General features: G+C 36.8%; 1 protein-coding gene across 2 annotated transcripts; it reads right to left on the reverse strand.

Moving 5' to 3' along the window:
- Positions 1-9071: 9071 nt before the first annotated feature.
- Positions 9072-12733, reverse strand: LOC104441273 (14-3-3-like protein D). 2 transcript variants are annotated; one of them, XM_010054346.2, is made up of 7 exons: positions 12485-12733; positions 11439-11745; positions 11230-11317; positions 10318-10427; positions 10068-10216; positions 9572-9624; positions 9072-9489 (listed from the first exon to the last, which is right to left on the reverse strand). In XM_010054346.2, the coding sequence occupies exons 1-7, from the start codon at positions 12549-12551 to the stop codon at positions 9487-9489; spliced, it is 777 nt and encodes a 258-aa protein (XP_010052648.2). In that variant the 5' UTR covers positions 12552-12733; the 3' UTR covers positions 9072-9486. The 2 variants fall into 2 exon arrangements, with proteins under 2 accessions (XP_010052648.2, XP_010052638.2); XM_010054336.2 differs by having other exon boundaries at positions 9572-9642; positions 12485-12732.

A 12733-nucleotide genomic window follows, 5' to 3' on the forward strand; every position in this document is an offset into this window, starting at 1 on the left:
AGGAAATGGGGTGGCTTAATATTGTTTCAATAAATACTCTAAGGCGTAATTGTCATAAAAATTACAATTAAAACATTTGGAATTTACTAAACACCCTGAGACTAATAAGTCATTTATAGAGACACTAATAAGCGGATTCATCCGAATCTCCAATAAATTATTTATAAGTTCATGTTCAAAAATAGATGTTCATTTTTAGGTTATTACCCTTCCGCATCACTGCTACTACTATCTGGCTACCAAGCGATCATGTCTCTCGCATTTTACCAAATCGCATCTCTAGCACATCGACATCACCAAATCACATTTCTAGCACCAAATCACAACTATCCTGCGCGCAGGGGAGAGAGAGAGAGAGAGAGAGAGGGGTTTCTGTAGGGGAATTAAGTCGTGGGGTTTCTAAAATAGTGAGACAAGTCAAACCCAATCTTCCTTCTCGGCTATGCATTTAAGGCAAATTGGATTTATGCACCAGGTCATTTGGGGTATGCTAGTGGCATTCCCCATTGAAGCTTACTAATTTAATTTTTGCACTAACTCTACTAGTATCAGATAAACCACTAGTTCAGTCATTTCTTAAATTTTTCATGAGATGATTTGAATTATAATGTTTGCTTATATTTTAGCATGATAAAATTTGGGTGAAATTTAGAATATCTGCTTTCCATCTCAACAAGAAAGGAAGGCTTCTTCCATCTGCTTGATTATTCGAGTCTTGGCACCAATCGACCGAATACTCTATTTAATGCTTAGATGTTCTTAGGGATTGTCAATGTGAATAAAGTTACCTTTTCTTAATGTGTGTCTAATAGCCTGATTTGATTCCTTCTCGCTTTTCCTTACATTCTAATTGCTCTGTTTTTGCACGTAGCCGATCCGATGGCTACAAGTGTTGCAAAGTCCGAGTTGCCTTATACACACGTATTTAGTTTGGTCCCATTTTAATCACAAAGTAAGGTAACATCGCCATAAATCATGATCTATTTTTCCACCGTGGGGTTGGTAAGTGGATTAAAGACCGGTCAAACCTGCCTCATGCCTTAACAATATTTTTTAAATTTTCTGTAGTAATTTTTTAAAAAAATTTGTACCAATGGAACTTATATTTAAAAAAAAAATAAATGGTTTACCACAACAAATCTACTCATTGCCCATTAAACAAGCAAACCTGATGATAGAAAAAAAAATTAATATGTATTTGTTATCCCTATCTTTGTGAGGAAAAGGCAAGGAAAAGGGGTGGCTTAATATTCTATAAATACTCTAAGGCGTAATTGTCATAAAAAGTACAATTAAAACGTTTGGAATTTGCTAAACACCCTAAGACTAATAAGTCATATATAGAGACACTAATAAGCGGATTCATCCGAATCTCCAATAAATTTTTTATAAGTTCATATTAAAAAATAGATGTTCATTTTTAGGTCATTACCCTTCCGCATCACTGTTACTGCTATCTAGCTACCAAGCGATCGCGTCTCTCGCATTTTACCAAATCGCATCTCTAGCACATCGACATCGCCAAATCACATTTCTAGCACCAAATCACAACTATCCTGCACGCAGGAGAGAGAGAGAGAGAGAGAGAGAGAGAGAGAGAGAGAGAGAGAGAGAGAGGGGGGTTTCCTGCAGGGAATTAAGTCATGGGGTTTGTAAAATGGTTTAAGGCAAATTGGATGTATGCACCAAGTCATTTGGGGTATACTAGTGGCATTCCCCCATTGAAGCTTACTAATTTAATTTTTGCAATAACTCTACCGATATCAGATAAACCACTAGTTCGGTCATTTCCTAAATTTGTCATGAGATGATTTGAATTATAATATTTGCTTATCTTTTAGCATGATAAAATTTGAGTGAAATTTAGAATATTCGGTTTCCATCTCAACAAAAAAGGAAGGCTTCTTCCATTTGCTTGATTATTCGAGTCTTGGCACCAATCGACCTAATACTCTATTTAATGCTTAGATGTTCTAAGGGATTGTCATTGTGAAGAGAGCTGCATTTTCTTAATGTGTGTCCAATTGCCTAATTCGATTCCTTCTCGCTTTTCCTTACATTCTAATTGCTCTGTTTTTGCACGTAGTCGATCCGATGGCTACAAGTGTTGCAGAGTCCGATTTGCCTTGTACACATGTATTTGGTTTGGTCCCATGTTAATCACAAAGTAAGGTCACATCACCACAAATCATGATTTATTTTTTCCACCGTGGGGTTGGTAAGTTGATTAAAGACCGGTCAAACATGCCTCACGCCTTAACAATATTTTTTAAATTTTCTGTAATATTTTTTTAAAAAAATTTGTACCAATGGAAGTCATACTAAAAAAATAAATGGTTTCCCACAACAAATCTACCCATTGCCCATTAAACAGGCAAACCTGATGATAGAAAATAAAAATTTTAAAACTTATTTCTTATCTCTATCTCTGTGAGGAAAAGGCAAGGAAATGGGGTGGCTTAATATTGTTTCTATAAATACTCTAAGGTGTAATTGTCATAAAAATTACAATTAAAACGTTTGGAATTTACTAAACACCCTAAGACTAATAAGTCATATATAGAGACACTAATAAGCGGATTCATCCAAATCTCCAATAAATTATTTATAAGTTCATGTTCAAAAATAGATGTTCATTTTTAGGTTATTACCCTTCCGCATCACTGCTACTGCTATCTGGCTACCAAGCGATCACGTCTCTCGCATTTTACCAAATCGCATCTCTAGCACATCGACATCACCAAATCACATTTCCAGCACCAAATCACAACTATCCTGTGCGCAGGGGGGGGAGAGAGAGAGAGAGAGGGGTTTCCTGCAGGGGAATTAAGTCGTGAGGTTTATAAAATGGTGAGACAAGTCAAACTCAATCTTCATTCTCGGCTATGCGTTTATGGCAGATTGGATGTATGTACCAAGTCATTTGGGGTATGCTAGTGGCATTCCCCATTGAAGCTTACTAACTTAATTTTTGCAATAACTCTACTGATATCAAATAAACCACTAGTTCGGTCATTTCTTAAATTTGTGATGAGATGATTTGAATTATAATATTTGATATCTTTTAGCATGATAAAATTTGAGTGAAATTTAGAATATCCGCTTTCCATCTCAACAAGAAATGAAGGCTTCTTCCATCTGCTTGATTATTCGAGTCTTGGCACCAATCGACCTAATACTATATTTAATGCTTAGATGTTCTGAGGGATTGTCAATGTGAATAGAGCTGCCTTTTCTTAATGTGTGTCCAATTGCCTAATTTGATTCTTTCTCTCTTTTCCTTACGTTCTAATTGCTGTGTTTTTGCACGTAGCCGATCTGATGGCTACAAGTGTTGCAGAGTCCGATTTGCCTTATACACATGTATTTGGTTTGGTCCCATGTTAATCACAAAGTAAGGTAACATCGCCATGAATCATGATTTATTTTTCCACTGTGGGGTTGGTAAGTGGATTAAAGACCGGTCAAACCTGCCTCACGCCTTAACAATATTTTTTAAATTTTCTTTAATATTTTTTTAAAAAATTTGTACCAAAGGAAGTCATATTAAAAGAATAAAAAAATAAATGGTTTTCCACAACAAATCTACCCATTGCCCATTAAATAGGCAAACCTGATGATAGAAAATAAAAATTTTAAAATTTATTTCTTATCCCTATCTTTGTGAGGACAAGGGAAGGAAAGGGGGTGGCTTAATATTGTTTCAATAAATACTCTAAGACGTAATTGTCATAATTATTACAATTAAAACGTTTGGAATTTACTAAACACCCTAAGACTAATAAGTCATATATAGAGATACTAATAAGCGGATTCATCCGAATCTCCAATAAATTCTTTATAAGTTCATGTTCAAAAATAGATGTTCATTTTTAGGTTATTACCCTTCCGCATCACTGCTACTACTATCTGGCTACCAAGCTATCACGTCTCTCGCATTTTACCAAATCGCATCTCTAGCATGTCAATATCGCCAAATCACATTTCTAGCACCAAATCACAACTATCCTGCGCGCAGGAGAGGGAGAGAGAGAGAGAGAGAGAGAGAGAGAGAGAGAGAGAGAGAGAGGTTCCTGCAGGGGAATTAAGTCGTGGGGTTTGTAAAATAGTGAGACAAGTCAAACCCAATCTTCCTTCTTGGCTATGCGTTTAAGGCAAATTGAATGTATACACCAGGTCATTTGGGGTATGCTAGTGGCATTCCCCATTGAAGCTTACTAATTTAATTTTTGCAATAACTCTATTGGTATTAGATAAACCACTAGTTCAGTCATTTCTTAAATTTTTCATGAGATGATTTGAATTATAATGTTTGCTTATATTTTAGCATGATAAAATTTGAGTGAAATTTAGAATATCCGATTTCCATCTCAACAAGAAAGGAAGGCTTCTTCCATCTGCTTGATTATTCGAGTCTTGGCACCAATCGACCTAATACTCTATTTAATGCTTAGATGTTCTTAGGGATTGTCAATGTGAATAAAGCTACCTTTTCTTAATGTGTATCAAATTGCCTGATTTGATTCTTTCTCGCTTTTCCTTACGTTCTAGTTACTCTGTTTTTGCACGTAGCCAATCCAATGGCTACAAGTGTTGCAAAGTCCGAGTTGCCTTATACACATGTATTTGGTTTGGTCCCATTTTAATCACAAAGTAAGGTAATATTGCCACGAATCATGATCTATTTTTCCACCATGGGGTTGGTAACTGGATTAAAGACCAGCCCAACCTGCCTCATGCCTTAACAATATTTTTTAAATTTTCTGTAATATTTTTTTAAAAAAATTGTACCAATAGAAGTCATATTAAAAAAAAAAATGGTTTCCCACAACAAATCTACCCATTGCTCATTAAACAGGCAAACTTGATGATAGAAAATAAAAAATAAAAAATTTATTTCTTATCCCTATCTCTGTGAGGAAAAAACAAGGAAAAGGGGTGGCTTAATATTCTATAAATACTCTAAGGCGTAATTGTCATAAAAATTACAATTAAAACGTTTGGAATTTGCTAAACACCTTGAGACTAATAAGTCATATATAGAGACACTAATAAGCGGATTTATCCAAATCTCCAATAAATTCTTTATAAGTTCATGTTCAAAAACAGATATTCATTTTTAGTTTATTACCCTTCGGCATCACTATTACTGCTATCTGGCTACCAAGCGATCACGTCTCTTGCATTTTACCAAATCGCATCTCTAGCACATCAACATCGCCAAATCACATTTCTAGCACCAAATCACAACTATCCTACGCGCAGGGGGGGAGAGAGAGAGAGGGGTTTCCTGCAGGGGAATTAAGTCATGGGGTTAGTAAAATGGTGAGACAAGTCAAACCCAATCTTCCTTCTCGGCTATGCGTTTAAGGCAAATTGGATGTATGCACCAAGTCATTTGGGGTATGCTAGTGGCATTCCCCATTGAAGCTTACTCATTTAATTTTTGCAATAACTCTATTGGTATCAGATAAACCACTAGTTCAGTCATTTCTTAAATTTTTCATGAGATTATTTGAATTATAATGTTTGCTTATCTTTTAGCATGATAAAATTTGAGTGAAATTTAGAATATCCATTTTCCATCTCAACAAAAAAGGAAGGCTTCTTCCATCTACTTGATTATTCGAGTCTTGGCACCAATCGACCTAATACTCTATTTAATGCTTAGATGTTCTAAGGGATTATCATTGTGAATAGAGCTGCATTTTCTTAATGTGTGTCCAATTGCCTGATTTGATTCATTCTCGCTTTTCCTTACATTCTAATTGCTCTGTTTTTGCACATAGCCGATCCGATGGCTACAAGTGTTGCAAAGTCCAATTTGCCTTATACACATGTATTTGGTTTGGTCCCATGTTAATCACAAAGTAAGGTAACATCGCCACGAATCATGATCTATTTTTCCACCGTGGGGTTGGTAGGTGGATTAAAGACTGGTCAAACCTACCTCACGCCTTAACAATATTTTTTAAATTTTCTATAATATTTAAAAAAAATTGTACCAATGGAAGTCATATTAAAAAAAATAAATGGTTTCTCACAATAAATCTACCCATTGCCCATTAATCTGGCAAACCATATGATAGAAAATAAAAATTTTAAAATTTATTTATTATCCCTATCTCTATGAGGAAAATGCAAAGAAAGGGGGTTGCTTAATATTGTTTCTGTAAATACTCTAAGGTGTAATTGTCATGAAAATTACTATTAAAACATTTGGAATTTGCTAAACGCCCTGAGACTAATAAGTCATATATAGAGACACTAACAAGCGAATTCATCCAAATCTCCAATAAATTCTTTATAAGTTCATGTTCAAAAACAAATGTTCATTTTTAGGTTATTACCCTTCCGCATCACTGCTACTACTATTTGGCTACCAAGCGATCACGTCTCTCACATTTTACCAAATCGCATCTCTAGCACATTGACATCCCCAAATCACATTTCTAGCACCAAATCACAACTATCCTGCGCGCAGGGGAGAGAGAGAGGGGGGTTTCCTGCAGGGGGAATTAAGTCATGGGGTTTGTAAAATAGTGAGACAAGTCAAATACAATCTTTCTCCTCGGCTATGCATTTATGGCAAATTGGATGTATGCACCAGGTCAATTGGGGTATGCTAGTGGCATTCCCCATTGAAGCTTACTAACTTAATTTTTGCAATAACTCTACTGGTATCAAATAAACCACTAGTTCGGTCATTTCTTAAATTTGTCATGAGATGATTTGAATTATAATGTTTGCTTATCTTTTAGCATGATAAAATTTGAGTGAAATTTAAAATATCTGTTGTCCATCTCAACAAGAAAGGAAGGCTTTATGCTTGATTATTCGAGTCTGGGCATCAATCGACCTAATACTCTGTTTATTGCTTAGATGTTCTAAGCGATTGTCAATGTGAATAGAGATGCATTTTCTTAATGTGTGTCCAATTGCCTAATTTGATTCCTTATCACTTTTCCTTACGTTCTAATTGCTCTATTTTTGCACGTAGCCGATCTGATGGCTACAAGTGTTGCAGAGTCCGATTTGCCTTATACACATGTATTTGGTTTGGTCCCATGTTAATCACAAAGGAAGGTAATATCGCCGTGAATCATGATCTATTTTTCCACCATGGGGTTGGTAAGTTGATTAAAGATCGGTCAAACCTGCCTCACGCCTTAACTATATTTTTTAAATTTTCTGTAATATTTAAAAAAAAAAAATTGTACCAATGGAAGTCATATTTAAAAAAAAAATAAATGGTTTCTCACAACAAATTTACTCATTGCCCATTAATCAGGCAAACCTGATGATAGAAAATAAAAAATAAAAAATTTATTTCTTATCCCTATCTCTAGGAAGAAAAGGCAAGGAAAGGGAGTGGCTTAATATTGTTTTTATAAATACTCTAAGGCATAATTGTCATAAAAATTACAATTAGAACGCTTGAAATTTGCTAAACACCCTGAGACTAATAAGTCATATATAGAGACACTAATAAGTGGATTCATCCGAATCTCCAATAAATTCTTTATAAGTTCATGTTCAAAAATAGATGTTCATTTTTAGGTTATTACCCTTCCGCATCATTGCTACTGCTATCTGGCTACTAAGCAATCACGTCTCTCGCATTTTACCAAATCGCATCTCTAGCACATCGACATCTCCAAATCACATTTCTAGCACCAAATCACAACTATCCTGCATGCAGGGAGAGAGAGAGAGAGAGAGAGAGAGAGAGAGAGAGAGAGAGAGGGGGTTTCTTGCAAGGGAATTAAGTCGTGGGGTTTGTAAAATGGTGAGACAAATCAAACCCAATCTTCCTTCTCGGCCATGCGTTTATGGCAAATTTGATGTATGTACCAGGTCATTTGGGGTATGCTAGTGGCATTCCCCATTGAAGCTTACTAATTTAATTTTTGCAATAACTTTACTAGTATCAAATAAACCACTACTTCGGTCCTTTCTTAAATTTGTCATGAGATGATTTGAATTATAATGTCTGCTTATCTTTTAGCTTGATAAAATTTGAGTGAAATTTAGAATATCCGCTTTCCATCTCAACAAGAAAGGAAGGCTTCTTCCATCTGCTTGATTATTCGAGTCTTTGCACCAATTGACCTAATACTCTATTTAATGCTTAGATGTTCTAAGGGATTGTCAATGTGAATAGAGCTGCATTTTCTTAATGTGTGTCCAATTGCCTGATTTGATTCCTTCTCGTTTTTCCTTATGTTCTAATTGCTCTGTTTTTGCACATAGCCAATCCAATGGCTACAAGTGTTGCAGAGTCCAATTTGCCTTATACACATGTATTTGATTTGGTCCCATGTTAATCACAAAGTAAGGTAACATAGCCAAGAATCATGATCTACTTTTCCACCGGTTGTGTTCTTGCATTGCGTAGAGAATGATAAACTGTTAAGTAAACAATCTTAGAAAAAGTATCTCGTACAACGGTAGAGAGAGAATAGCATGTCCATAAGCAGTAGACTTCACTCATTTGATTACAAAATCTTCTATTGAAAACCACAAAAAAATTTCATTGAGAAATAGATGAATGTCCACAGCTATCTAAACTTAAACGGCTTAGCTATTCACCTTGGAGTATGGCATAGAACGACGAACCCCATGTTTTCTCCTTGGAGCTCGCTAGGACGTGCACTTTTTGATAAGATCCGTAGCTTCTGCAAATAAAATGCAGAATTCTTCGCTATTTAAGGTCATTGGCGTTCATATTATTTCCTGCACTGTAAATGGATTGATCCGGAGGCATCTTTTGTATTCTTTCTCCCCAGAATTGCTATTGAATTGACTAATTCCACAAATGGTGCTGCGGTAGTTCCTGAAAATTTTCGGTACTTCTCCAGGCACAAATTGCACAAATTTTACAATGCACGCATGGATTTATATATAAGATCCCTTAAAAAAAAGGTGCATGTCCCCATCTGATAAACAGTCGGTGATTATGCACACGCAGAACTATGGATGGCATGGTTGCAAAGACGAGCAACAAAAATGTCCATCACTCACTCTCAATTCAACACAATAATTCAAAACAAGAGGCGGGCTGCCAAACAAGTTGAAGTTTCATATCCAGTCTTCATTAAAGGCCAAATCAAACACTATAATAGCATATCAATTTGATAGGATTCTGGTACAAGCTCGACAGGCAGATGTAGAAGCAACCAAATACATTGTGATTAACATGGGACCAAGCAAATGAAGATGTAAACAGAACAATCCACCCTGACTGTACTATTAATTTTGAAAGTAGGAAAAGCACCACAAGGATCAAACCAATTTTCAACCATCATGACCAAGAGGAGAAACCTGAGGAAAAGCAACCTGACCGACCACAACCAATCAAGAGTACTCAGTACAGGACTTAAAAATGACAGAGTACACTAGAATAAGCTTATATCTCCAGCTGTGCATATTGCAAGCTCCATTCAATTTTCACTGCAAGGCATATGATTCAGGGTTACACCTGTTTTACTGCAGGAAAAAAAATGCCAAATGGTGAGTACTAAGTGTGAACTCATGCATGCCACAAAGCTGGATTCAATGGACGGCCTACCTCTCCTTCTTCCATGCCAACTTTAGCTGAGCCATTTATCCTTTGTGCATCTTCTGTTACAAGATGGGAAACTGAAAATAAAGTTTCAAAAGATGAATGAAAGGGGAAGTGGAGAGTAATTTAGAGTTCACAAGTTAATGTTTCAAGTTGTTTATTGAATGATAAAAACCAACATTGGTATCCTAGAAACAGATACCACAGAAAAAAGCATAATCAATTAAATTGGGAAAAAAAAAGGAACTGTCCCTTTGCCTGACAGTACGATTCCCAAACAATTAAATGTTACACAGATATCATACCCATCAAACTCCCTGCCCTCACATAAAAAAGAAAAAGTGATAGTTGATCCAATGACACGAAGTCGCAATTAGATTACGATGGTCATTTTCCAATTTTTGAAGACAACGACATATAAGTGAAACAAATCCACAAAATCATTCAACAGATCATAATGGAATTGCTTCATCTTACATTTATAACAAGTCAATTCTCTCACCTCCTTCCTCTGTGATGTCAGATGTCCACAATGTGAGATTGTCCCTGAGAAGTTGCATGATTAAAGTGCTATCTTTGTAAGACTCCTCATTGAGGTTGTCAAGTTCTGCAATTGCATCATCAAATGCCTGCTTTGCGATGTGGCATGCCCTGGCAGAAAAAGACAAAAGAAAAAAGAAAAGCGAAATCAGAAAATGAAAGTCAAACAGAGAGATAAACATTAAGCTGAAGTTCATAACCATCTCACAAACCTTTCAGCTGAGTTGAGGATCTCATAGTAAAACACCGAAAAATTCAAAGCCAAACCAAGGCGGATGGGATGTGTATAAGGCAAATCGGACTCTGCAATACTTGTAGCCATCTGATTGTATATGTGCAAAAACAGAGCAATTAGAGCATAAGGAAAAATGAGAAAGAATCGAATCAGGCATTGAAACCACAATTGGAGACGCATTAAGAAAAGGCAGCTATATTCTCATTGACAATCCCCAAGAACATCTTAGCATTAAACAAAGTATTAGGTCGATCCTTGTGAAGACTCAGATTATCCAGCAAACAGAAGCCTTCCATTCTTGTTGAGATTGATAGCAGAGATTCTAAATTTCATTCAAATTGTCCCATGGTAAAAGAAAACAAACATTTTAATTTAAATCATCTCATGACAGATTTAAGAAAGAACGGAACTAGTGTTTTGTCTAATACTAGCATAGTTATTGCCAACAATAAATAGTAAAAGCTTCAATAAGGAATGCCACTGGCATTCCTCAAATGACCTGTAGCATACATTTTATAGCAGACTAAAAGTTCCAAATTATATATTCTAAATAAAGGGCAGACTTGGTGATCTTGGTTAACCAGCATTCTCTTTACGTTTTCCCTACTTCCTCAGTTGAACAATTACATCTAAAGAAGAAATATACCAAAATAGTAAGCATACGAAGAATGATTAACCATCCTGTTGCCAAAGAACACTTCCTTTTTGGGATACACATTCCACTCCAAATGCCATCCTAGGACTTCAAAAGAGATAAGGAACAGTATACTCATAGCCAAGTATGGGAACATTCAATGCAGCCTCAGAAGAGCAAAACATTGAAAGTTGAGGGCTCAGAAACTTCTTGGCTAGGCATACACAAAGATATAAAAGGAAACTAACTACAAACCTCATAAGCTTTCATTGACTGTTCAGCAACCTCTTTCTTCTCGTCATCACTCTTGAATTCCGCAAGATAACGGTAGTAGTCTCCCTTCCTGTGAAGGCCAAGTTCCACCAAACACATGGATGCATCAATTCTTAGTTATCTCTTTGCATAGAAAGCTGTACCCCAGAAACAGGGGAACAGTTGTCTGCTAGCATCATATGATATCTCACATCTTATAGTAAAATACTTTGGATTCACCGTCTGATGCTGAAGGAATGACATGCTCATCAAGTATGACCATGATATCGCTGCAGATGCTAGAGAGCTCTGATTCAACCTTCTTCCTGTACTCTTTGATTCGCTTCACACTGATCTCGTTCCCCCTTGCATCTTCCTTTTGCTCTATGGATGTCAGAATCCTCCAGGATGCTCTCCGAGCCCCAATAACATTTTTGTACCCAACAGATAGCAGGTTTCTCTCTTCAACGGTTAATGCAACATTGAGCTTCGCAACCTTCTTCATTTCATCCACCATCTCTATCAACACAAATACTATCAGAAAGGTAGAATGTGAACCAAGAAAAGAAAATCTGCAAAAGAAGAAAAAAAAAAAAAACCAAGAAAAGAAGAAAAAACTTTTCAGGGAGACAGCATTTAGTGCACCCCTAATATCACCTGTCAAGCCAATACCCAATCTCAAATTTAACAAATTGCAACTTCTAAATGTGGGATCATTACAAGCTTATAGCTTATGTCACGGAAATGTCGAGACTTTACAGGACTTGAACACATGCAATTGAGCAGACAGGGAAAAAGTTACCACCATCACAAAAGCTACTTTCTTTTATTGAAAATACGACATTAAATAGCAAGATCAAGGATCTCATCGCAATTAGCAACACTACCCACAATGTTCGGCTGCGAATTATGAGCAACAGAATACACTATAATCCGAGGATACATCGCAAAAGGCATATATCATGCCCAACTCATTAAAGGCATCAAATTGACTCAAATACCAACTGATCGACCGCAAATGAGGCTCTTCTAATTCACAACGACCTAAGCTCGAGCTAGCAAAATCGATGTTGCGCGCCAAGCACGCACACACACACACTGAGTTGCCGCCGGCAATCCCCGATCGACCCGAAAGCTCAAGAGTGGTGCTTCAGACCGAAATTCAAGCTGACGGGCAACGAAATCGCGAACGCGAAAAAGGAAGGCAGGAAAAAAAGAAAAGGAGCACGAAGAGGAACGACAGGAAACTCTAACTGACCCTCGTAGCGCTCGGCTTGCTCCGCGAGCTTCGCGACGTAGACCAGGCTCTCGCGAGAGGAGTCCATAGCTGGATCTCACAGAAATGGCGAGAGAGAGAGAGAGAGGGAAAGAGGGAGAGAAGGATTCAGACGAACTGGGAATTCTGATCGATCGAGCGATCCTCGATCGACACGGCGAAATCGAATCGAATTCAAATTGATTCCCAGCGAGAAATGATGAAGACAGCTTGGAGCGAACTGTAGGACTG

This window comes from Eucalyptus grandis, chromosome 1 (assembly GCF_016545825.1).
Source record: "Eucalyptus grandis isolate ANBG69807.140 chromosome 1, ASM1654582v1, whole genome shotgun sequence".
NCBI lineage: Eukaryota > Viridiplantae > Streptophyta > Magnoliopsida > Myrtales > Myrtaceae > Eucalyptus > Eucalyptus grandis.

Coding starts and splice junctions, on each gene's coding strand:
- LOC104441273 (XM_010054336.2), bottom strand. CDS start 12,551: ATGGACTCCTCTCGCGAGAGCCTGGTCTACGTCGCGAAGCTCGCGGAG. Junction 11,746..12,484: donor GCAAGCCGAGCGCTACGAGG/GTCAGTTAGAGT, acceptor TTGTGTTGATAG/AGATGGTGGATGAAATGAAG. Junction 11,318..11,438: donor AAAGTATTTTACTATAAGAT/GTGAGATATCAT, acceptor TGGCCTTCACAG/GAAGGGAGACTACTACCGTT.